Source organism: Gobio gobio (genome assembly GCF_949357685.1).
Source record: "Gobio gobio genome assembly, chromosome: 1".
NCBI lineage: Eukaryota > Metazoa > Chordata > Actinopteri > Cypriniformes > Gobionidae > Gobio > Gobio gobio.
In genome coordinates this window covers 70,126,298-70,153,230 of record NC_137097.1, presented here as the reverse complement: position 1 = coordinate 70,153,230, position 26,933 = coordinate 70,126,298, and the positions used below count along the sequence as shown (strand labels likewise).

At 38.7% G+C, this 26,933-nt stretch overlaps 1 protein-coding gene across 3 annotated transcripts in view; it reads left to right on the top strand.

Moving 5' to 3' along the window:
- The window catches only part of tom1l2a (target of myb1 like 2 membrane trafficking protein a), a 64,300-nt gene that overhangs the window by 20,751 nt on the left and 16,616 nt on the right, over positions 1–26,933 (top strand). For all 3 annotated transcript variants that reach the window (XM_079831265.1, XM_079831266.1, XM_079831264.1), the window contains exons 2-12: positions 4,553–4,637; positions 12,660–12,738; positions 12,987–13,136; positions 15,729–15,863; positions 15,939–16,100; positions 16,183–16,299; positions 20,364–20,497; positions 21,330–21,372; positions 22,645–22,843; positions 25,489–25,606; positions 26,042–26,117. In XM_079831265.1, the coding sequence (XP_079687391.1) occupies positions 4,553–4,637; positions 12,660–12,738; positions 12,987–13,136; positions 15,729–15,863; positions 15,939–16,100; positions 16,183–16,299; positions 20,364–20,497; positions 21,330–21,372; positions 22,645–22,843; positions 25,489–25,606; positions 26,042–26,117 (1,298 nt within the window). The remainder of the gene's footprint in view (positions 1–4,552; positions 4,638–12,659; positions 12,739–12,986; positions 13,137–15,728; positions 15,864–15,938; positions 16,101–16,182; positions 16,300–20,363; positions 20,498–21,329; positions 21,373–22,644; positions 22,844–25,488; positions 25,607–26,041; positions 26,118–26,933) is intronic.

Sequence of the window (26,933 nt, the reverse complement as noted above, 5' to 3'; positions counted from 1 at the left end):
GGGATAGATTCTACATCAGCTGTGGAGAGATCTGACTGCTGCACGTTCCACATTTGACTGTGGTGTTTCACTGTGGCAAAGCACAGATCTGTGGCCAGCCACCTTATAGTCAAAATTGGAACAGAAACGATAACCTTTATTAGCTTTTTGGAAACGTATGTTGCCTAAATGCATACTTGCAGAACACACAATTAATTATATCACGATGAACAGAAGTTTCAATGTGTATTTCTGTTGTTTGTACGGATGTTCATAGGCGCTTTGCTACTCATGCATGCAGCCTGACAGCTTTTCGGGTAATAAACACTAGCAGTCCCTAAAAATAATACCGTATTGATTTTTCACAGGTGTTTTACACATATTTTGAATTATTCATTGCATTGTTTTTTTGTGGTAACAGATAATGTATCCTGACAGAAAATTACCCCACACATTTTTTTTTTACTGTGTGGACTTAACTCATTTTGGTGTCAGTGGTCGGTTGGCCTGAATTGTGTCAATGCCTTAAAGGGTTAGTTCACCCAAAAATGAAAATTCTGTCATTAATTACTTACCCTCATGTTGTTCGACACCCGTAAGACCTCCGTTCATCTTCAGAACACAAATGAAGATATTTTAGTTGAAATCCGATGGCTCAGAAAGGCCTCCATTGGCACAATGGCACTTTACACTCTCAAGACCCTTAAAAGGCACTAAAGACGTCGTTACAAAGTCCATCTCACTACAGTGGTTCTAAAATAACTTTATGAATCGGCGAGAATAGTTTTTGTGCGCAAAAAAACCCCTAAATAACGACTTATATAGTGATGACGATTTCAAAACACCGCCTCATGAAGCTTCGAAGCGTTATGAATCAGTGAGTCGATTCAGCGGTTTGAATCGCCAAATTTCAGCAGTTTGACACGCGATTCGAATCATGATTCGACTCACTGATTCATAATTGGCACAATGGAGGCCTTTCTGAGCCATCGGATTTCAACTAAAATATCTTCATTTGTCTTACGGGTGTCGAACGACATGAGGTTAAGTAATAGGGCTGGGTAAAAAATATTGATTTCTCGATTTTAATCGATTCTCACTTTTACAAAACAATATCGATTCTTAAATCCCAAGAATCGATTAGTCTATTTTTTTTACGAAATTCAAAAACATAAATACCGTTTTGGCGCTGTGGCGTGAGATCGCTCTGCCGCGGCTCGGCTCAAGAGAAGCAGCAGCGCGGAGCAAACATGAACTGATCTTCTCTTCCGCCTTAATACCAGTAACAGCGCGAAATAAACACGAATGAGCTTCTGAAAGTGTGTTAAAAGATACAGGACAACTTACCGAAATCCGTATCATGTCACATAGAATCGCTCAATCAGTGTTTCAACCGCAGAAAGATGCAAGTAAAACGGCTCGAAACAATGTCTAGAGAGGAGCATTTTGCTAATTATATGCACCACAGGATATTCATTGTCAATGTTCTTCAATATTTAATAAATCTGGCAAGTTTTTATGACAGCCACCCTTTAAATGTTTATATTTCAAAAAAACTAATTGGAGTAGAATTATGATTATGTAATTGTAAAGTTAATAAATGTATTATTAATTTAGTGTCATTTAAGTGTTTGTATACAAATCAGTTAATTTTTACCTTCAATATTAGTAGGCTAATGACTCCCATAGTTTACAACATTAGTTCAGAAATTAGTTTTCCTTGAGAAAATTTTCCTTGTACTATACCTGATACATATCCAAAATAATCGATATTGAATTGAATCGAAACGAATCGAAAATCAAATCGAAAGCTTGTGAATGGAATCGAATTGTGAAATTGGTGTCAATACTCAGCCCTAGTAAGTAATTAATGACAGAATTTTCATTTTTGGGTGAACTAACCCTTTAAAGCCAGCATGAAACGGAAGTTGCGATAGTCTTTTCTTCACTATTGTGACATATGAGTGAAACTGCTTCTCAAACAAGAATAAATGTAGGGCGGGGCTTGATTTTGTCCATGGGGAACTGATTGGATGGCTGTGGTTTGCAATTGCCCCGCCCTTACGCCAGTAAGCATGACATCAGAGAAGAGATTAGATGCAAGAGGGACGGGAAGTTATTATTACAGATTCTACTTGTGTCTGATGGTGAAACTAACAGCACGGTTACAGGAAAGTGTACAGGAAATAAGGTATTTTGAGTGTGGAGGGATGGCCATATTGTGAAATTTCATCTGCTTGATCGCTTCTCCTCTGCTGTATTTTGTCATTTGGTCCCCCACCCTTATCCTGAGTCACTCACCAGGAAAGACGGGCCAGCTTCATGTTGAGCCACAGTGAAATCTCAAAAGATGCTCGATTGGATTGAGATCTGGGGAATTTGGAGGCCAAGTCAACACCTCAAACTCGTTGTTGTGCTCCTCAAACCATTACTGAAGCATTTTTGCTGACAGCTCATTTTGAAACACTGTCTAAAAAAAGGAGTGTGTGGGGTGTTTCCCATTTATAAGGGGGTTGTTTACACACACACACACACACACACACACTCAAACATAACATGAATTTTGCATAATAGGTCCCCTTTAGAAACAAGCCATTCAGACGTGTGAAAACACTTTTGAGCTGTAAGCTCTCATGTACGAGAATCACACCCAAGTTACCTCACACCTGATTGTGACACTAGATCTTATTTCATCACACTCTTCCTAAACGTTGAATTATGAAACACAAAATAATGATTTATATCCGCTAAAAGTAGTTGGATAAGATTTAAGCCTCATCTGTGCTACTGTTGTGCAAGCAATGAGGAAAATGACAATCGAGTAATAATCCAGCCTCCCTCATAGATGGGCGGTACTAAAGCTGAAAGTATGGCCTAACCAGGGCCTAATACTTAACTTTTCGCCACACCTGGCAATGGCCGGTGACTTCAGAAAATGTACTGGCCATAAATATGTTTTACCTGCCATGAAACCAGTGATATGACACACTAATGACACCAAAAATGTAGATATCAGTAAAAAAAAAATCACAATTCTCTTCCAATTTCGATACCACAGCTAAAATTACTAGCCTTACTAATATCAATTTAAAACATTATTTAAGACAAGCAAACAGTCAGTAGTGAAATAAAAACAAATAATCAAATAACATGAAAAAAGCACAAATACATACAATTTAACAAAGATGCAAATGAAGCAAATGTAAAATGACACTAGTCATCACCGTATAAATTAAACATCCTTATTAATTCATCCTTAATATAAAGTTACTAAAGTTATTCAGTCAAGAGCAGTGAGTGTTTTTTTCTTTGTCCTTTGTTGTTTGCCTTACATTAAAGGGTTAGTTCACCCAAAAATGAAAATTCTGTCATTAATTCCTCACCCTCATGTCGTTGGACACCCGTAAGACCTCCGTTCATATTCGGAACACAAATGAAGACATTTTAGTGTAAAGCTGATGCTGAGAAAGGCTTCAGACAGGGTCCATTGGCATTCAGTACATTGACACTTCCAAGATCCATGAAAGGCACTTAAAACGTCGTTACAGAGTTCATCTCACCACAGTGGCTCTACAATAATTTTACGATGCGACAACAATAGTTTTTGTGCGCAAAAAAAAATCAAAATAACGCCTTTATCCAACTTGTTCTTGTCTTCCGTGTGTGCCTCCACGACGCATGCGCGAGAATATGACGTAGATCCGGCGCTCGGACACATGACCCAGAAGCGATTTGTTTACAAGCAGAGGAAGACGTGCGTATCTAAGCTGTTGAATTCTACATTGATCGTGCTTTAGGTCTCGGCGTAGTTCTCAAAATGGGGCTTAAGTGTGTATTTCATGGATTCCCGAACGCCGGCGCTACGTCATATTCTCGCGCATGCGTCGTGGAGGCGATATCGTTACAGGGCTTGAATTTTGCAGTGGGATTGTGCGGATTGTGCATCATTTTACTCATTCTCGCAGATTTTGTGCTCACACCCAAAGTGCGTGCACATAAAGCCAAGTATTTTGCCTATATAAAACAGTATAATGGCTCCACGCGTCGGGTCTTAAAGTGACAGCAGCCTAATATACCGGCTGCCAAATTATGAGATAATATTAAAATATCTATATGGCAGTTTTTCCTCGTGGTATCAATGTCAAAATTGTGGCCAGTGAAAATGCTGAGTGGCTAGTAACTTTGGAAAACCACCAGCCACAGCGGCTGCTGAGCAAAAAAAGTTAATGTCACGCTGTATTTTACATACGTTTGTTTGAGTATCACGACTAGATCCATTTGTTCGACCAATGTCAGACAGGGCGAGTGTTCTGGAAACCATTTTGAAAACAGTTGCAGCAAATATTGATGACAGTAGTGGTGCAGAAATTACACACTTCACATTTATTTGCAATTGATCTGTGAATGTATTTATTTTCAGATTTAGCACCTTCAGATATAAGATATCCCGTGCTCAGGGAATAGTGAGCAGCGAACACTACGTACACAGCTGGTCATGTCTGGATCTCATGATTGAGTTTGTGTCAGTAATTGAGACGCTGCTGCTGATCAGTGTGTGATTTGTTTCTCACAGAAAGAGCCACAGACGGCTCCCTGCAGAATGAAGACTGGACGCTCAACATGGAGATCTGTGACATCATTAATGAGACCGAGGAAGGGTGAGAGACCAACACACACACACACACACACACACACACTCGCGCACGGATCCTGCTGATGACTCACGGTGGACTCGTTCAGAGCAGACTGACTGGGAATGTGCTCCACCGCTAATGGGTTCTCACAGTTCCTCTTGGCCCGTTTACAGCTGACGTTGAAAAGCATAAAACCTTTGACTTTCTTTCTAAAGAAGAATGCATTCAACTGGTTTTTGTCTACACTATGAAGCTGTGAGGTTCAAAACAGTTGTCGTCTTTCATTTTATGAACGGAGAAAGAAAAAAAACTTTTTTTTTTTGGTGATATCTCGTCACGTAATATTGACCCTGGACCACATAAGGGTTCATTTTCTGAAATTGAGATGTATACATCATCTGAAAGCTGAATAAATAAGCTTTCCATTGATGTGTGGTTAGGATAGGACCATATTAGGACAAGATGCATCTGTTTTTAAAATCTGGAATCTGAGGGTGCAAAAAAATCGAAATATTGAGAAAATCGCCTTTAAAGTTGTCCAAATGAAGTCCAAAGCAATGCATATATTACTACTAATAATACAAAATATCTTCACTTAATATCCTAATGATTTTTGGCATAAAAGAAAAATGGATAATTTTGACCCACACAATCATGTATTGTTGGCTATCGCCACAAATACACCCGTGAGACTTATGACTGGTTTTGTGCTCCAGGGTCACAAATATCAAATATATCAGGTAAATGATGACAACATTTACATTTTTGTGTGATCTTATCAACTATAGAAGACATGAATGGTCCAATATAAACATTTCACACTGACATATTAAATGATGTACATATAACTGTTCAGAAGTTTAGCCTTTTAGCTAGCACAGCACAAGCAGAAACAAACTTGTTACTGCACTGGCATTAGCAAAGTTATTGCTCATTAAACAAAGCAACATGCTTTATAATATTACTACATGTTATTCACATCACAACCTAACCATAATCTCTACTCTTCTGCACAACGATAACGGTCAAAACATAACATAACAGAAACTCTTTCAAATGTCAAACATATCTGAACAGATGTTTCCCTTCACTCAAAAACACATTAAATAACACTTCATTTCAATATTAACTCTCCATTTCCAGCCATATTCAAAGCATGCTGGGAATTAACAATGGAATTAACATGCTAAATAAAACTGCACAATTGAGCTAATTCTCTTAAAATAAATAGGTAGCCTTTTTTCCCTTATTTTTATCAGCTTAATCGGTTATCCTCAATTCAAGCCTCAAAATTAGGGTTGGGTACTGAAACCACTGGTGCCATATATAACCGGCATGTAACCGGAGCCAATCAGAACGCAGGTTTCGGTGCCACTTAAATTAAAACGTGCTTTCGCTCTTTGGCTGGCGCCGAGTCAGAGACAGACATGAATAGTCACATATCACAACTATTCACTGTTTTCAACCACATCATGTTTATTTTAGATTTCAGACATTTAAATCCTTCTCCGAGGCGCAAACTAACATGGCGACGCCCATCGCGCTTTATAGATCAACTAACATGATCATTATAAAGGGTTTTAAATGACAAAACACATTCACTCACACATATTTGAAAGATAGTTCATGACATAGTCAACAAGTTTGTGAATATTTTGAATAAAAAAGAAAAACGCAATAAAACCGATACATCTGTAATAGACCGCTATTGTGGCTGCTGTGTGTCATGTGAGAATGCGTTCTAATAAATAATAATATATTTCTGCAAAATAAAGCTGAACCTTGACACTGGTTTGTTGCATACCAAGAATACCAACTACTTTGCTGTTATTTGTCCTGTAGTGTAACTTATTTAGTGTTATTTTTGGCCTGTTGTAGTTGGGTTATATGGCTCAGGATTTACTGTGAATTAGTAAATTGTGTTTTGTATCTATTTATATTTATATATTTTAGTATACTTTAAACTTTTAATCAATTGTTCAATCTAAAGAATCAAATCAAATAAAAAATGCAATAAAAAGCCATTCTTTAATGTCATCCACCGTCGTTTTGTGGCTCTTTTTCTTTCCTTTTTTCTTTTAAAGTATCGGTTCAGGCACCGGTATCGTAAAAAACCCAAACGATACCCAACCCTACTCCAAAATTGTTTAAAAAAAGGAAAATTGGAAAATGTATCTCTTGGTTTTATTAGTGAAATGTTCTCAATGTTTTCTATACAACACTGAACCACAATTTTCTTAAGAAAATATACACACTATTTTTAATTATCACCTTAATTTATTAAGTGAAAATTACATGACCAATGGTACATTTTTTTTTACAGTGAACGATTTAAAATAACTTTTCTATGTGAATATATTGTAAAAAATGTAATTTATTCCTGTGATCAAAGCTGATCATTACTCCACTCTGCAGTCTCATGATCCTTCAGAAATCACTCTAATATGATGATTTGATGCTCAAGAAACATTTATTATTGTTATCAATGTTGAAAACAGTTGTGCTGCTTCATATTTCTGTGGAAATCTCACTTTTGATGAATGAAATCAGCTCTGGTGTGACTGGAATGTCCATACGTCAGGTGTAAACAGCTTCTTCTTCACACAGAGTGACGGTGCTGTTCCTGCTCCATGTGATTCTCCACTTTCTCTTTTTCTCTCACACATTCTGCCGTCGATCTGGCACTACAGGCTTGTCTCTGTTCTGTGTGCGGGAACACAGGACTCTGTTGTGTTCTGCTTTGTTTGGGCTGGGTTTTTCCTGTTGTATTCGAAGTTGTGGGTGTTTTCGGGAATTTAAACAATCCTTCCTGCTGTCAATTATTTACATAAATGCCCCATTTGGACTCGAGTACGTTTATTTAATTTCCCAGTTTCCCCGCCCCTTTAGTTTTGTTTTTCACTTCTGCCATTTTGCACTTCCCATAATGCCAAAGAGATTATTACTATAGTTCCTCTTCTCTATTACGGCACTTAATGGCCCTCTCTGAAAACACATACTTCCCGACTATATACTTGGTGATAAACAGAATGTGAATCTAGTATTCACGGTATTCATAAAACAGAAGACTAAACAAAACGGACACTGTACTTTCCCATGAGGTCACGGGAGAGGATTTGTGATTGACAGTATGAATGTAGTACGTCCACCGCGGTTGAAAAGTAATTACTTATTCAAAAGAAGTACTTGCTCAGAGGTAATGCCATTTTGGATGCAGCTAATATTGCTTTTCTCCATATCTCTGGTCTGAAGTTTGAGTCTCTCTTAAAGTGCCCCATTAGGCTATTTTTAAAGGCTCCTACTGTTGTTCTGAAGGTCTCCTACAACAGGTTTGCATGCATCAAAGGTCAAAAGACTTTTCTCATATTATACATTGCACATTTATCAATGATTCTCAAATGACTCGATGGATGAATCAGTCTCTCTAAATCCCTCCTTTCCGCGAGCTACTCTGCTCTGATTGGCCAGATGGCTCAGTCTGTTGTGATTGGTCACGTGTTTCTGAAGCTAAACGCTCATTACCATAACTGAGCTTCAGTCCTGGAGGCTTCCTAAAACTCAGTGATTGTACACACGGTAAAGACAGTAACGATGAAGTTGATTTAACCATTTCAATCTGAACGCGAGTCCGATGAAACATTGGAACTTTATTCATCCCGAACCTCCATTGCAAGGACGTTTCTCAGTGATACGCTACTCATTTTGAGGTACAATATGAGATGTTGCAACTGTAATTCCTCACCATCAGCATTAACAACTGCATGTCCATCAACAAACAAATGTGTGTGTTTCTCATTTATTGCGTTGCACATGCAGGAACTCTATCAATAACAGCGCATACGTTAGCCCAGCACTAACGTCAATGACTGATGTAATATTAAAGTTTGCAAAACAAACCTTGCTCCATCTTTTATCTTTACTCAAAGTAGTAAGAATCAGAGGTGGAAAGAGTAACAAAATATTCTACTCAAGTAAAAGTACTATTACTTCAATGAAATTTTACTTAAGTAGAAGTAAAAGTACTTGTCTAAAAATGTACTCAAGTAAAAGTAAAAAGTAGTTCATTTAAAATGTACTCAGAGTAAAAGTTACTGAGTTACTTTTTTAACAGCTTGGTGAGGGACTCTCCCGTGTAGGGTTGTAATAGAATGAGATTTTCATGATATGAAAACATCAGTTTCACAGCATCACAGTATTAATTATTTAATAAATAAACTGTATTATTAAATTATGGTTATTATTATCACCAGTTAAAATGGCATTAAATTAATGAAAACTGTTTTTTTTGTTTTTTTTTGGTTGAACAAATGCTTTATTACTATAACAAACTTGAAAACATTTTTTTAAATAAAAATGTCAATAAAACATGTCTAATGAACTAAATAAATTATTATGAATTAGATTAACAACTTTAAGAATAATAGAGTCCTAAGATATTTTTCTTTTTATGATTTAATACAAATACATTACCAAAACGGCGGTAATCAAATACTTATCCTTTAATTTTTTGGGGCAAAGGGCTGCTGTTTTACTAAATTAAACCATGGATTTAAAAATATATTCTTAAATTATGTTTAAATGATGTAATATTATTATTGTTGTTATTATTATTTTGACAAGTGTTCTATAGGCCTACAATAGTAATATATTTCTGTCACAATTTCATCTAGTTAAACCGTTTATTTTGACGGGTTTTAGTGAGGACCTATTTCAGGAAAGATCTGTTTCAGAGTGCATTTGATAATGGCTTTTAATCAAATAAAATGATGAAAATGTTCATTAGGGGGTCTCAGATCAGCTCTGGAAATGTTCATACCGTATGTTCATGCCCAAATATGTTTTTTGAGATGTTAAACACCACGAGCATCGCGTAGGCTACTTAAGTATGTAGGCTAGTGGACGAAACGGCGCTGCTCATTCACACAGAGACAGAACAAGCCGATCATATATTCATATAGCAGTGTTTTGAGCTTTAATATTCACAGACCATGTCGCGATTTGATTTATTGTACAGCTTCCTCCTTTACATCAACATTTTTTTGCTAATTTGATATCCTCCAGGACAACACCCGGCTATGTTTTGTCTATATCCAAAGTTTTTCCATACTATACTGGGGTTCACGACGGCGTTTCGCTTTCAGCTGCTGGGTCTGACGTCTGTCTTGTCCGTCCGTCTCCATCTTTTTGTGATTTTTGCGTTCGTTCTCCCGCCTTCAATTCAATGCAGTCGTTTCCGGATCGCGTTTTTCCTCCCTTTGTATTATTTATTTTTACTCAGTAATGGATGTGGTTTAAAATGTAGCGAAGTACAATACTTCAAACAAAACATACTTAAGTAAAAGTAAAATGACAGATTTTTAAATCTACTTAAAAAAGTAGAAGTACGCAGAAAAACTACTCAATTACAGAAACGCGAGTAAATGTAATTCGTTACTTTCCACCTCTGGTAAGAATGACAGACAATCTGCATAAATAGGTACAGTTTTAAGTAAAAGTGTCCCACTGCTGATGAGCAGAAGTATTTCAGTAAGACAGTAATAACGCGAGTAAGCCGGTTAGCCGAAAATTTACACAATATAAAACACAAAACTACGTATTTTGAACACCCTGTATATACATCAATAGTTATCGATACTTACAGGATGTCATTCTGAGGAGTAGCGGGTCCAAATAAACCGAGTAGTGACTAGGGTTGGGCATCGCTTGAATTTTAACGATTCCGATTCTTATCTTATTCCTAATTTCGATTCCAATAGGGTAAAAAACACATTTATTATTATTATTGAACATTTAATTGTAGCTGAATACCATGAACAAAAATCAACAGGCTAACAACTTTTGCCTTAAAAATACAATATAAATATAAATAATATAATATAAATTTCAAGCATTATTAAAGACAAGAAAACACTTAGTAATTAAAAAAAGAATTAAACGAACTTGCACAAATAAATACAATTGAACAGAGATGATTGAAATAAACATTTTCAGGTAGGTACAGAAACTGTAATCAAATGTAAAATAACACTGCACTTTATTAATAAAATATGGGCTATACCAGGGGTTTTCAAACTTTCTGATGCCAAGGACCCCCAAATATGATGAACATTTTATGAGGGACCCCTTCCTAAAATCCATCTATATATTTGTATGTATGGAAAAAAAAAACATTTAAATGGTTAGAAAAATAGTAAGCGCGACATTATAAATACAACATATTGTTTCCCAACTTAAATTGGCTAGTAATGTTGTATGTATAAACCCGAAGAAGAGCATTTTCAATTAAAAATTATTTGTATAAACAACTTTCACAATAAATGTATGTAAGCAGCTCACATACTGTGTTAAGAAAACTGCCTTACAACCCCAGTGAGCGAGATAAAGGGGTGAGAAAAACGCACTAAAGATACAAAGCAAACACATACAATTCTGGAAAGTATGTATACGGCAAGAGAGGGAGATAAACATTAAGAACTGAAACAATTGAAATGTTTGGTAGACTTTATCCATTTTTGCTTTGTCTTTTTATTCTCTGAAATTTTCTTAGACCCCTTAGAACCATCTGGAGGCCCCAGTTTGTTGTTTTATTAACGTTATCATAGGCATCAAGAAAATCTGCCATCAACGACATAACCGACTGTGTTTACGAGAGTATTTTGACATTTTTGTTTTGCGTGTGCAAAAAGATGAGGAAGAGAACTCGGTTCATTATTGCGCACTATTCATTTATCATGAGAAGCCATTCTGTGCACACGTGTGTGTGTGTGCAGCATGTGTGTCTTTTATTGTTTGATTAACGTTATCATAAAGACGGCATCAAGAAAATCTGCTGTCAACGACATAACCGACTGTGTTTTTTTTAACATTTTTGTGTGTATTTGTCCATTCGCGTGCTGTGCAAAAAGACGAGGAAGAAAACTGAGAACCATGAGAAGCCGTTCTGTGCGCGCGCGCGTGGTAGTGTGTGTGTGTGTGTCTGCAGCACAGGAAACGACGTGTGTGTGTGTGTGTAGCGGTTAAAAATCACAATAAAATGCGCACACAGTAACGATAAGCAGAATCAAAATGCGCGTTTCTTATCGAATCACCGGTTCTGGGCAATTTTGAATGGTTCCAAAAAAAAAGGAACCGGTTCTTGATACCCATCCCTAGGAGTGACCCATCCGAGATTTGAGAAATAGTCTTCGTGAAATGATGTTCACAGACAGACAACGTACAACATAGGCGGGCATTATGTCTTTTCTAGTGATGTTGAACTGAGATTTGAGATTCAAACAACTCATATAAGCAAATCTTTCCTTTGGGAGACAATAACTTTATTTATTGTGCACTTTCGACTTTACAGACTGTTTACGTTTCACAAACAGTTATATTACACACTGCTGGAAAGGGAATATTTGAAAAAACATAGTTGGGGCACTTTAAGACAAGTCAGTCGGCGGCCATCTTGGTAACACAAATAATGATTGGTTATTTTAACTATGGCGCAGTGTTGAGGATAATTTCTCCCATTGGTTTGCACATAAGTTCATGCTCCTTAGATCTGACTTGGAAGACATGGGAGCTTTGATCACGCCAAAGGAAAAACAAACCCAACTGCTGCTTCTTGTGTGAGCTTGGAGTTGATGAACTTCCTGACCCTGAATTGCAGTGTTTGTAAGAGGGCTTTCAGCACTGGCGCTCTGGTGGTGTCTAGTCAAAATGAGTTTTTTAATTCCCATCCTGAGCTCACAGACTGCTCTGCTAAATTGTATGTTATAAAATGGATAGTCACGCTCCTGGGTAATTATGGTTGATGATCCAATTGTGCTGAAATACACAAGTCTATGACGCAAAAACATCATTCAAATCGTGAAATCGCACCTTAACAGAATAGTGGAGTCCAAGCCAATCAAATCCTTCTTTCTTCAAAGTGCAATTATGGCAGAACATAACCGAAGCATGAAACATAACGTGATCGTCCATTAGTGTGGATGGTAATATATGCCGTTTATGCTGAGAACGGGCGAGGTCGTCTATCCTCATCTAAACTGTTTGCCCCCACAGGCCCAAAGATGCCATGCGCGCGGTGAAAAAGAGACTCAACGGCAACAGGAACTTCCGTGAAGTGATGCTGGCTCTAACTGTGAGTTCCCTCGCTTTCACATAAACCCCTGTGCTCATACTGTCAAGGAACAAAATCAGTTGCTCTGCAACTTTAATGGCTATGTACTTTGTAAACTTCTCCTCCAGGCCTGCCAGAGGCTATTTTGACATTTTAAAGAAGGTGTTTTGGATGCATTATGCTAGCGGGAAATGCTGTTTTATGCTGTCATCTGCAAGCTTTGGCTTGTCTACATGATCAATTATCTTAGCGCTTATTGTCTTTTCTAGGTGCTGGAGACTTGCGTGAAAAACTGCGGCCATCGATTTCACGTCCACATCGCCAACAGAGACTTCATCGAAGGTGTCATGGTGAAAATCATCACTCCGAAGACCAACCCTCCCGCTATAGTGCAGGATAAAGTGCTGGCACTGATTCAGGTGAACTGAGTGAGGCGAATGGCTCAGTTCCCCCTGAGCTCTTCCTTTGTTTTAGCGAAAATGGCCTTCAGAAACCACCAGAATGGGTGTGTGCGGTAGGGCTTGAGGACTGCCTCTGATGATGGCCGCTTTCACTGGGGCTGGAAACTAGCAGCTTGCAATGGCATTTATTCTAGCTGACTGGAAGCCATTACAGAATCCGATTGACAGAGTTTCCAAAATTGTATACAGTGCATATGCCAGCTAGTCGTCACTGTGCGAGTTAACCTCACTCCTCTGATGTCAAGAGACGCTCTAGCGACTGACACTAGAGGTTGCAGCCTTTAGCCTCCTTGTTAGAGCGTCCTACACTCATGCCGGCGGACCAGGGTTCGAGTCCCGCTTGGAGCGGGCGCTCTGCATTTTGTCTAATATTGCATCCTCCCAAATCCAATGGTCAGCCTGTAAAATGTCCAAACATTAGACAACAAGCATATCCCTAACATCCAGAGAATCTATTCTTCAAAATTTGCCAATTATAGCCATTTTCTAACCTAGAGGTTCTCAACAAGGGAACCAGAGCATAGCAAACTTCCTCAAGGGACCTTAAGATGACTTAAGATGATTTAAAATAAGAAAAAACAAGCCAAAATAAAAATAAAAAGTGTTCACTCAAAACTTTCCATCCATTTCGATTACACAGATTTAACATATAAACAAACTGATATACTTAACGTGATGCATATGTTTGTCAAAAGTAATAAAAAAGCAGATAAAAGCAATTATTTTCACTATTGGCCGTCAGTCGATGTTTAAAAACAACAATGATCAGGGCCGATTATATCCTGTCAATCAAAAGGGACAGACAAATGTGTCAGACTGCAACTCATACTGTGTGTGAAGAAAATGTATCTTGTGTTGAAATTAGGGCTGTCAAAGTTAACTCGACATCGATAAATCACGCTATATTTGACTCTATGAATCACCCGCAGTTCAAGTCAGGGTATCCAGGTCTGTGTTTTTTGCACCAAACATCATGATTTCAGTCTTGCTCTCATTTAAATGTAAAAAATGTAGGACCATCCAATCTTTAATGTCTTTGTGGCAATCAAACAGAAGTTTTAAAGGACTGGCATCTTTCCGTTTCAGTGGCAGATCATTTTGTGTGTCATCTGCATAACAGTGAAACGAAGTGTCATGTTTCCTGAGAATGGACCCTAATGGGAGCATATACAGGGAATACAGCATTGGGCCAAAAATAGAGCCTTGAGGGACTGCAAATTGGAAGGGGTGCTGATGAAGAAACATAGTTGCCAAGGCGGACAGCAAAAGTCCTGTTTGATAAATAGGACCTAAACCACTCCAGAGCAGTACCTTTAATACCGACAACATGTTTCAACCGGGAAAGTAGGATATTATGATCAATGGTGTCAAAAGCAGTATTCCAATAATCACTTTGTGCTTGTTACTTCTGATATGAGCAGTCTCAGCTTTCACATTTTGCCCATTTTATCATGAAATTCAAACAATAAATCTCATTGCGACGCTCTCAAATGTGACGCGACAGATCGCTGTAGCACCTCAGTTTCTTTTTCTTCCACTCTAATACGAGTTAAAGCATGAAAAAAACATGCATGAACATCAGAAGGTGTGTTGAAAGATACCGTACAACTTACTGAAACGTATCATGGCTCATGTAATCGCTCAATCAGTGTCTCAACCGTGGAAAGACGTCAATAAAACAGCTTGTGAACAATATGTCACTTAAAGTTGCATTTACCTCAGGAAAATTATCCAATGTTCACAGTTCATTAGTCAGCAATAAAAAAACACTAGGAGCTTATTTACTGTTACAATGATTATATCTATATGTATGTTTGAATACATTTATCAGGAAGACAGGTGTTGATGAATGAGTTGTGAATGAATATAATAGTTTGTTTTATTGTATTTATTTATTCGTTTGTTTATTTAACATGGACAATACACTAGGCATTGTTTCACACAGACAACCGATGCCGTGTACATAGGGCATATAGCATAAAGCTAGTTTGCGGCCCTCGTCCCTGGTTAGGCTTTTACATAAAATCAAAACACCCAAAATAATCAAATCATCACTAGGAACAAATACAAATACAAATACACATGTATATACAGATAACTATGTGTGTATAAGTTGTGCTATGTTGTTAATTTGAACCTCTAATATTATAGTAATGTACCAAATGAGAGGATTCCTGCTATAGTTTACAGCATTAGTTGGAAGAGATTTTTTCATCGATATTGGCCGATACAATTTTGAATCGGGTTTTGGTATTGGCTGAGAAATGTAGTATCGGATGTGGACAATGGGGGCCAAAAGGGATGAGAACCACTACTTCAACCTTTGACCTGAATGATTTTTACTTGTCATCAGCATCAGAATAGCCATCAGCAACAGTGATTAACAAAATTCAGTGTGCAAATACATGATTCCAGTTACCTGCTAAAGACACACGTGTTACTAATGGCTGAAAAACGGTCTGACTTTTACCTGATAATCCCCGGTTAGGTGTAAATGTCAGCTCTCATCTTGTCCACTGTACGTTAACCAGTGTTTGTGTTCCACCCCAGTCCTGGGCAGATGCGTTCAGGAGTAGCCCAGACCTCACCGGAGTCGTGCACATTTACGAGGAGCTGAAGAGGAAAGGACTTGAGTTTCCCATGGCAGACCTGGACGCCTTGTCACCCATCCATACGCCACAGCGGGTGAGACACACTCCGCGCCCTCAGGGCTTGTTTACCGTTCATTTCGCTTCATCTCCTCTTGTGTGTCATTTCTAGGGAGTCCCAGAGGTGGATCCAGGCATTCACAAGTACAAAGCACCCACGCAGCCCAAGACAGAATCTCAGGCGGCCCCTAAACCTGCAGCTGCTGCGACACCCGACTTAACCCCCGCCCAGATCCCAACTGGATCTGGCTCCATCACAGCGAACTCAGAGCAGGTCACAATAGATCACAATTTTACCACTTTATTTTCTATTCATATCTTTAGTTCATCTGGAAATGTTTTGTTTGCACATGCAGATCGCAAGACTGAGAAGTGAGCTGGACATTGTGCGTGGGAATATTAAAGTGATGTCGGAGATGCTGACCGAGATGGTGCCGGGCCAAGAAAACGCCTCTGATCTCGAACTGCTCCAGGTTTGCGAGTTTTCCCATTACGCTCATTCCTTTACAGAGAATATATGCTCAAATCACCCTATCACCCTTACCAGCAGCCATATCACCCTGTAGCCTGTTTCCCACTGAAGCTAAGCAGGGCTGAGCCTGGTCAGTACCTGGATGGGAGACCAACTGGGAAAACTAGGTTGCTACTGGTAGAGGTGTTAGTGAGGCCAGCAGGGGGCGCTCACCCTGTGGTCTGTGTGGGTCCTAACGCCTCAGTATAGTGATGGGGACACTATACTCTAACAAGCACCGTCCTTCAGATGAGACGTTAAACCGAGGTCCTGACTCTCTGTGGTCATTAAAAATCCTAGGATGTCCTTCGATAAAGAGTAGGGGTGTAACCCCGGCATCCTGGCCAAATTTGCTCATTGGCCCCAGTCCATCATGGCCTCCTAATCATCCCCATATACTGATTGGCTTCATCACTCAATCTCCTCTCCACCAATCAGCTGGTGTGTGGTGGGCGTTCTGGCACAAAATGGCTGCCGTCGAATCTTCCAGGTGGTGATGCACATTGGTGGTGGATGAGGAGATTCCCCCCCTTCTTTATCCATGTAACATGTTGCAAAAAAAAGTTACGCACATATAACGTTATCACTCTTCTGAAAAGTAAAAGTGGGAACACGAGGGCCTTTGTTGACTGTCCAACAGTTTAAACAGATCAATATGATTTCTTTAGTAAGTAAAGCTTTATGTATATAGGACCTTTTAACTTCTTAACCCGCACCGGTTCGTGTACGGGGGGGTTGACGGAAGTGGGGGGGTGTGTACTTTTATTTACTTTTGTTTTATACAAAATATTCAATCAACTATCACAAACTATGCATCATTTGAAAGCTAAAACACTCAAGATTCATGTTCTGAACTTGTTTTTGCAATAAATACACCAGAGAGGAAAGGGTTAAATGAAACGCTAAAGGACCGTCCATGTAAACATTAGCAAAATATCAGCGTTACTCATCTTTCATCTCCTGTCGTTCAGATCAGATCGGACGAATCCAATAAACACCCGCATACATCTCTGTGTAAGAGTCCACTCTTCAAAATGCATCCCACTTTTTAATCCAAAACAACGAAAAAATAGGGAAAAAACTAAAAATCCTCCGTTGTTTGCAAGAGAGTTCTGAGTTAGCGTGATCAATCATGTCCATTTTCAATGAAATATCGATTCTAATCCGTGTCTGGCAAACTCCCCCTGCTAGAATAGTTTCTCCCACGTGAAATGGTTCAACCCTCGTCTCTCTCCTTCAATCAGAGTCTCTTCTGGGATGCATCATATAGAGGAAGTGCCTTACAGGCTTGGTGAGCTGTCAATCATTGCGCCCATGGTTTTCGTTGGATAAAGGCACTCGGTGCCCAGCCAATGCCTTTCCAACAAAGGTTTGATTGATGGACTTAGTAACCAATCAAAAGGCATTATCTTGCGCAGTTTGCGTAAGTAGGCTTTGGTGAATACTGTTTGCGCGCTGGCTGCGCGTTCTCCATGGCGCAACTGCAGTGGAGCACGCTGTCTCTCACTGACGCTTCCCATCAGCTAAATGAGTTTTTTACACTTTGTAATCTCTGTAAATAGTTGCTTTAGTTTTTCAGTAACTGTTTATCCATTATAATTAGTAGTATATTGCAGTTTATTGCAGATTTATTTGAATGAAAAACTACTCTTTACAATAGCAAATGTTCTGAAATAAATGGCCTTTTTGAAATGACGCCTAGACTTTTCTTGACATAAAAGCTCACAGAAGCTACATTACTGAGAGAATCATCCTCATATTTGAATCATGACATGATTAGACATTCAGTTTTATATTTAAGTTATTTTCAGGCTCTTAACATTAAATTATAATATTTTTTTCCCTAAGTGAAAACAAAAAACGTGAGTCACTTACATGTATATTTACATGTATATTACTCTGTTCCCATATTACTTTGAGTTATTATGACTCTTGGGTAGCAATATTTCAAGTGTCTAGTTTAAAATAAGACCAGGTTTATGAATATAGACCATAGGGTTTAAGAGCTGCAGACATTTTCATTTGGGTATATCGTTTTCAAAGAATTCTCAAAAATGGGGCGCTTGTTAAGAGGTTAAAACTGTGCTTAAAGGACAACTCCGGTGAAAAATGAACCTAGGGGTAATTAACACATGGTTACCGAGTAGATCGTTCTCTGGGATGCGTTTTCATGAAAATCGAATGTAACGAGTTTTATCTCTAAAAACAGATTAGCTTATAACGCTAGTATATGGGGCATAGAGTAAGTCAAATTAAATCACTAGTTAATACCACTAACAAGGCTCAAAATAGCCTCACACTAACACGGTAGCATGATGAGGGTCCCTACATGCAAACCGAAGCATTGAGAACTTTGTAAGTGTACAAACAGTTTAATAAGCAGATACTTTATAAAGACAGAACATTACGCGTATACAGACAGGAGCCATCTTGGAACACAGTCTCGACAAGTCGAGCCACGGTTGAATAATCCACCATCTCTTTAGTGTGTATCCTTTGGAAGCACTAGTCTCTGTCGCGTTCAGTTTCTTTTAAACAAATATTTTTATTTATTTATTTTCTCTGTTGCGTTCAGTGCTTTCTTCCGGAAACAACGGTCCATATGAGATTCCAAGTCACAGTTCATCACTTAGCACAGCGTTCGTGGCTCAACTTGTTTTCCAAGATGTCTGTATACGCGTAATGTACAGTCTTTATAAAGTATCTGCTTATTAAACTGTTTGTAACCAGTATAACTTCGGTTTGCATGTAGGGACCCTCATCATGCTACCGTGTTAGTGTGAGGCTATTTTGAGCCTGGTTAGTGGTATTAACTAGCGATTTAATTTAACTTATTTTATGCCCCATATACTAGCGTCATAAGCTAATCTGTTTTTAGAGATAAAACTCTTTACATTCGATTTTCATGAAAACGCATCCCAGAGAACGATCTACTCGGTAACCATGTGTTAATTAGGTTCATTTTTCACCGGAGTTGTCCTTTAAAAGTGCTTTACTGAATAGAAATACACATATAGAAATAAGATAATAAAACAAAACACAGACCACAAATAAAACCACATATTAGAAATAAGATAATAAAAAAGGAAATGCCTTCAACATTTAAATTTGTTAAGCACATTTAAAATCAACACAAGTGCTTTACATGTCTAGAAATTACTCACTAAGCACATAGCATAACTCAAAACACAACACTGATCACTGTCCCAAAACCTAGGGGCAACTGTATGCCACCGCCTAGAGGTGTGTTTTCAGCATAGATTAAAACATAATAATGAGTCACAGGATCTAATATGCAGGGGAAGACTATTCCACAAACGTGGGGCTCGATCTCCTGTGGTTTGGGAATATGTAAGGGCAAACTCTGGGAGGATCTCGGGGGTCTAGCAGAACATTGATGCTGTAACAGGCATGATATGTACTCTGGAGCAAGACCATGCAAACCTTTAAGCGTCATAATCCAAACTTTATATTGGACTCTAAAATCAACAGGAAGCCAGAGCGAAGAGGCCAGCACCGGAGAAATGCTAGACCATTTCCTCGTGCCTGTCAACAAGTCTGGGTTGGACAAAAAGTGGTTGAAAGTGGACAAAAGAGACGGATTAAAACACCAGGTGTAAACGGGAAACGAGTCTCCCTCGTCTACTTGTGATGCGATCGACCAAAACGCATCTTAATACTAAGTGTAAACAGGGCCGTTAATTCATCCACTGGGGTCGTATCCACCCATTCACTGGACTCACAGAAATGTATTATTCTCCTAAAAAATCTTTGCTTGTGTTTTCCTGAAGAAAGAAAGCCATATAAATAGGGGACGACATGAGGGTGAGTAAACGAGAGAAATGTCATAATCTACACATCACCACAAGAGGGTGTACTAGCACAGTATTTTAAAACCTCATCTAGCCTATTGCACCTCTATGAACCCGTGCTTTATATGTTTGGATATTATGTATTTGTTTTGGTGGGTCCTTAATGCATTGATTCCACAATGCATGTAAGAGTCGAATCACTGCTGTGTCTCAGGAGCTGAACAGGACGTGTCGAGCCATGCAGCACAGGATAGTGGAGCTCATCTCTCGTGTGTCTAACGAAGAGGTCACCGAAGAGCTGCTACACGCCAACGACGATTTAAACAACATCTTCCTGCGCTACGAGAGGTGAGCACAAAAAGATGCGCTCATCAGCCTTGCCTTCACGTCAGCTCAGCCTTGCCTTTGCTTAAAGGGTTAGTTCACCCAAAAATGAAAATTCTGTCATTAATTCCTCACCCTCATGTTGTTCGACACCCGTCAGACCTCCGTTCATCTTCAGAACACAAATGAAGATATTTTAGTTGAAATCTGATGGCTCTGAAAGGCCTCCATTGGCTCAATGCACGGTTCACTCTCAAGACCCTTAAAAGGTACTTAAGACGTCGTTATAAAGTCCATCTCACTACAGTGGTTCTACAATAACTTTATGGAGTGACGAGAATAGTTTTTGTGCGCAAAAGCGTTATGAATCAGTGAGTCGAATCATGATTCGGATCGCGTGTCAAACTGCTGAAATTTGGCGATTCAAACTGCTGATTCGACTCACTGATTCATAACGCTTCGAAGCTTCATGAGGCCGTGTTTTGAAATCGTCATCACTATATAAGTCGTTATTTAGGGTTTTTTTGCGCACAAAAACTATTCTCGTCACTCCATAAAGTTATTGTAGAATCACTGTAGTGAGATGGACTTTGTAACGACGTCTTTAGTGCCTTTTAAGGGTCTTGAGATTGTAAAGTGCATTGTGCCAATGGAGGCCTTTCAGAGCCATCAGATTTCAACTAAAATATCTTCATTTGTGTTCTGAAGTAATTAGTTTAGTAATTAAATGACAGAATTTTCATTTTTGGGTGAACTAACCCTTTAAGAGCGGAGCGCACAGGCTCTGAAAACACATTGACATTTATTTCATCTCCATCTTGACGAGTGTTTCACCAGCGCTCTTGTGTTCCAACAGGTACGAGAGATACAGGTTAGGCAGAGCGGCTCAAAACAACGGGGTGAGTTCTGCTTTCTTAACGCATACTATCAGTTCTGTCATTGTTTCTTGCAGGGTACACGTATGCCTTGTGATTTAAGTGTGTCTGTTTATTTTTTATTTTACTGTTTGCATGACGCTTAGCTGAGAGAGGCAAGTATGATGCATCGCTGTCGTGTAGAAAGTGTCTTGAACTCTAGAGCTCGAGACCCTAGAAATACAAATACAATTTCCTGTTGTCTTCCTTTTCCTACCTTTTACACACACATTAAAGGCCTTAAGTTCAGCTTTTACATAAAAAAAGTGTTTGTGAATGTGGCCGTTTATTATTATGCATTTTAAATAATGAATGTATTCATATAAAAAAAATTATTTAGTTAATTAGTTGTTATTATTTTTAATATTACTATTATTACTTATAATTAAATATTCACTAAATATAGTTATAGGTTATGTAAATATAATTATATCACTTAAGCATGTATATAAAATAGTGTGTAATGTTCAATTTTGTTCTGTTCATATTGCTTTATTGGCATGACATACATGGGTATATTTTGCCAAAGCAATTACGTAAAAATGCATAATATTAATTATAAATGTTTTCATTATAAAAGTTATAAAAAACATGCTTAAGTTATATTAATATGCTCGCATAACCAGTATATCTGAAGTATAATAAACCTTAAGCATGTATTCTTTAATTTGACACACACACACACACACACACACACACACACACACACACACACACACACACACACACACACACACACACACACACACACACACACACACACACACACACACACACACACACACACACACACACACACACACACACACACACACACACATATATGCATATATGCATATGCATGCTTAAGGTATAGATTATATATTATATTATTTGTTATAATTTAATAGGTTATTTAATTATAAGTGTAATATTTTCATAATAATATATATTCATCTAAATTGATTGAACATAATGCAGTGTCCCTGAAATAAAATATTGAAATACTTAAATAAAAAATAAAAATACAATGGTATTCAAAAACTATTGAATCGCTTTTTCATTTGCTTTTTTTATTGAGCCGAATTGAATTATCATTATGATGCAAATCCATTTATGAAGCTAGTGTATATATATATATATATATATAATAGGTGAATGCTGATTGTTAACTTAGGTGTGTGTGTGTGTGTGTGTGTGTGTGTGTGTGTGTGTGTGTGTGTGTGTGTGTGTGTGTGTGTGTGTGTGTGTGTGTGTGTGTGTGTTGTGAATGCACAGGTCCTGAATGAGGCTTCAGAGGAGGACAATCTAATAGATCTGGGTCCTGGTTCTCCAGCAGTGGTCAGTCCTCGGGTCAGTGCTACGCCCACTCATGCGCCCACATCCACCCTTCAGCCTCCTCCTCCTGCTGCTGCTGCTGCTGCTGCTCCTGCTGCTGCAAACACAGCCTCCCTCTCCACACAGCTGGCAGGACTTGGTGAGGATCTCAAGCACATCTGAATTAAGATGACAAATTAATACTAATTATAAAAATAAAAAAAACATTGATAAAAGTATGGCAGCACTTCATTTTATAGCGCTGTTCCACCTGTACTGTGTACTTACTATAGTAATTGCAATAACTGTGTAATAACCATAGGTACTAACCCTGAACTTACCCCAAAACCTAACCTTAACCCATGTAGTTTTCTTATATTACACCATATACACCGTGTCTACACCGGACGCGAACGGCACAATGCGATAAAAGACAATAAAACCCAGTATAGTCAGTGATGTTGTCTACACTGACACGACATGACAAATCCCAGACAGTAAACCAATGCCTCGTCCGATTTATGACGTACTGACATGAAGGACAAATGCTTTGCAATGGGCACTTTGTCACGTCCAGTGTAGACACAGTGTTAGGTAAGTACACTGTAAGTTCATGTAAGTGCACATACTGTAAAATAAAGTGCAACGAAAAGAATTTAACATGTTTTTTTGTTGTATGGTGAAAGAAATGTAACTTTTATTCCTCTATACAACTTAAAGCTGACTTTAAAGGATTAGTTCACTTCAAAATGAACATTTCCTGATATTTTACTCACCCCCATCTCATCCAAGATGTTCATGTCTTTCTTTCTTCAGTCGAAAAGAAATTATGTTTTTTGAGGAAAACATTCTAGGATTTTCCTCCACATAATGGACTTCAATGCCAACCAACGGTTGAAGGTCCAAATCAATGCAGTTTCAAAGGAAGGGCTTCAAAGGCTCTGATCCCAGACGAGGAATAGGGTCTGATCTAGACAAACCATCGGCCATTTTCTAAAAAAATAAAAACCTAAACCTTTTTATCCTAAATTGCTTATCTCGCGCTGCTCTGCAACGCGCCACGGATTGCGTAATCACGTCAGAAAGGTCAGGCTAGACGTAGGCAGAAGTACCGCCCCAAGCTAGCATGAGAAGACTAATGTGTTCACACCAGGCACGAATAAGCGTTAAGCGCGAGTGATATACATGTTAAGTCAATGCAAAGACGTGAATAGACGTTATGCGGCACGATTCGCGCAAATGAAATTGTTCGAATTGAGTGTTTCGGGTGTTTGATGCGCGTAACGCGTGCTTCGCGCGAGTTGAAAAATCTGAACTTTGGCAGATATTTGCACCGCGTTAACCAATCAGGAGCTTGCTCTAGTAGTGACAACAATGAGGACAAAATCATATGTGGATACCCGGAGCTGTACGATACTTCATACTTTATAGAAACAGGAATAAAAAGGATCTTGCTTGTAAGAAGGTGAGTGAGGAGGTCGGACAGTCTGGTAAGTTGTAAAAAGCGCTCTTTACTCAATTTGAGCTATATATATATTCAAGCTAGCTAAAGCCGGAAAATTGAGCTTATTCGCCGTATTTTAAAACAATCCATGTCAGCCATTTCGCAACGAGACTGGAGCCGCCTGACAGAAGCCCCTCCCATGACGCGAATTTGCATCTGTTGTGAAGTGAATGTCACGCGCGAATGAAGCGTGTAAACTCAAAATGTTCAAGCGTCCAACTACGCGCGAATAAATTACGCTTATTCGCACACGTAGTTCTTCATTGACTTCCGCTGACGAGAGTTGAAGCTTTCGGAGGCCCGCACACGGCAATGACATCTTGCGCAGATTTGGGACAGAGTCTGCGCAGTAGCTATCCTGGGACCGGAGTTGCGCAGTAGAGAGCAGGAAGTAGAGGCGAGATTATCAAAAGGCCGCCCACACTCTCACAGATGCAGAACAATTCATTACGTTTGTGTGAAATCAACAGTTATGAAAATGTAGAAATTAAAGCTAAAGCTCCAATCTCCTCCTGAAAATCCCGAAAAAGTCTGTTGGTGCCTCAGTGAAAACTTCACTCAGAGAAGCCGTCAATCTCAGCTGTCAATCATGACGTCACACCCCCCGTTTTTATACTATCAAATATCTCACTAAAACTAAACTTATTTAAAAAACGAACACTTGAAATGAAATCATCGTGATAAAAACGTCCTAAAATGACAGAAACCATCTTTAGGAAACAGTTATTTGAAGTGGAATTTAATTGTTTAGTTTGACACGCGTTAATTGTAATACATGGAGAGGTTTATGAGCTATACTGGGACCGGCCACCGGGGGGGCGATCGAGGAGCGGAGGCTTCAGTTTCTGAGAGGAGCGCTGCAGGCTTGGTGTGAACGCACAGTTAGTCTTCGCATATGCGCTTTGTAATAACGGGGGCGGTACTTCCGCCTAGGTCTAGCGTGACCTTTCCGCCGTGATTACGTCATCCCTGGTGTGTCGCAGAGCACAAGATGAGCAATTTAGGTTAAAACGTATATAAATGTTTTTGTTTGTTTTGAAAATGGCCGATGGTTTGTCTAGATCAGACCCTATTCCTCGTCTGGGATCAGAGCCTCTGAAGCCCTTCCTTTGAAACTGCATTGATTTGGACCTTCAACCGTTGGTTGCCATCGAAGTCCATTATTTGGAGGAAAATCCTGGAATGTTTTCCTCAAAAAACGTAATTTCTTTTCGACTGAAGAAAGAAAGACATGAACATCTTGGAGGTGACATTTTCATTTTGAAGTGAACTAATCCTTTAAGATGATTTTCTCCCGGTAGATGTTGGCGCAGAGAGCGTCAGCGGCACTCTCAGCTCTCTGACCGCTCACAACCCTCAGGATGACTTCGACATGTTCGCCCACACCAGGTCCAGCTCTCTGGCTGACCAGCGCAAAAAGTGAGTGTCCAGATCCACACTACTACGGCTACAGAACTTATATATCAGAGAAACAAGCACGCTGCCACCTTTAGAAATCAGTTTGAACTTTATTTTTTGCGGTAGCTCTGTATATTTAAAAGAGTGATTCGCTGGTGAAGGGATAAGGAGTTAAGGAAAGTTAAGGAAGGTTGAGGACCACAATGGAAATAAGCCTTTGGCTTTTTTGTGCTTTTATCCTCGGCAGTTTTTTTTAAATGTTGTTTGAATCTAATGTTGTTAATTCCTGTCTAATAAAATCAATCGCTGTGTAATGTTTGTAGCGGATGTTATAACAAATGTCGACCGGAAAGATTTTAAAACGAGCGGTTCATCCATAAATCCGTAACATCTGTGGAAATACAAATGCGCTGGGGCTACACAAGGTCTAAACTATTATCTTTGCTTGTTTTCCAGTGTTACATACGAAGAACCTCAGGCTCTGGTTAGCCTGGCGTCTGCTTTAGACATCAGGCAGCAAAATGCCACTGGGGTGAGTTTCCTTCAGCATGATGTTTCTCCGTACTTTCACAGTGATGAAGGGTTTGGGTTTTTTGTGGTGCTAATGGCTGATGGGTCTCTCCGATCGCTCAGTTCTCACTTGTTATTGTTATAGTGTGCTGTGAACCTCAGACGATGGGAAATCGCACTTGTCTTGAATCGCACAAATAAGAGTGCCCATGATAGGGCACTCTTCCGTCATGTTCTTAGAAGTTCTTGAATTCATGTTAGTTTGATATGGTAAAAAAAAAAAAAAAGTACTTTTAAATCATTTTCAGGAAAAGTTTACATGTAATGACTATAAAAATGGGATTTGATGCTCTGCATATTTTCCTCTCACCTTGAATACATAATGAAGTGTACTACACATCTTAATCATTATTTATTTAAAAAGAACGGTAAAGTTAAAAAATAAAATATATTTAACTCCATGAATTATTAATTCATTCAAGTTTTTGGGAAGACACACTATATGTCATTTTACAAATTGAACAAACCTTGCCATAAAAAGGCTAAATTATCTCCTTTTTTTGGACTTTTTGGTAGACCAAGTTTTTTTTAAATATTAATCAGCAGTGAAGCAGTTGTTAAAATATTTAGTTTTCTAATATATACTGATTACAGCGTACAGTACGTCTTAATTCTTTCAAGAATTTCATTCTTTTAATGGCTTTTTTTCCCATTTGTGTTATAGAGTGCATCAGTGCCCGTCCCTTTTTTAGCGGCGTTTGTTCTGGGAGTATTTTTCCCATTAATTCCTTCCATAGAGATTTCAAAAAAGTCTAAATTTAAACGTGTTAAGCCATGA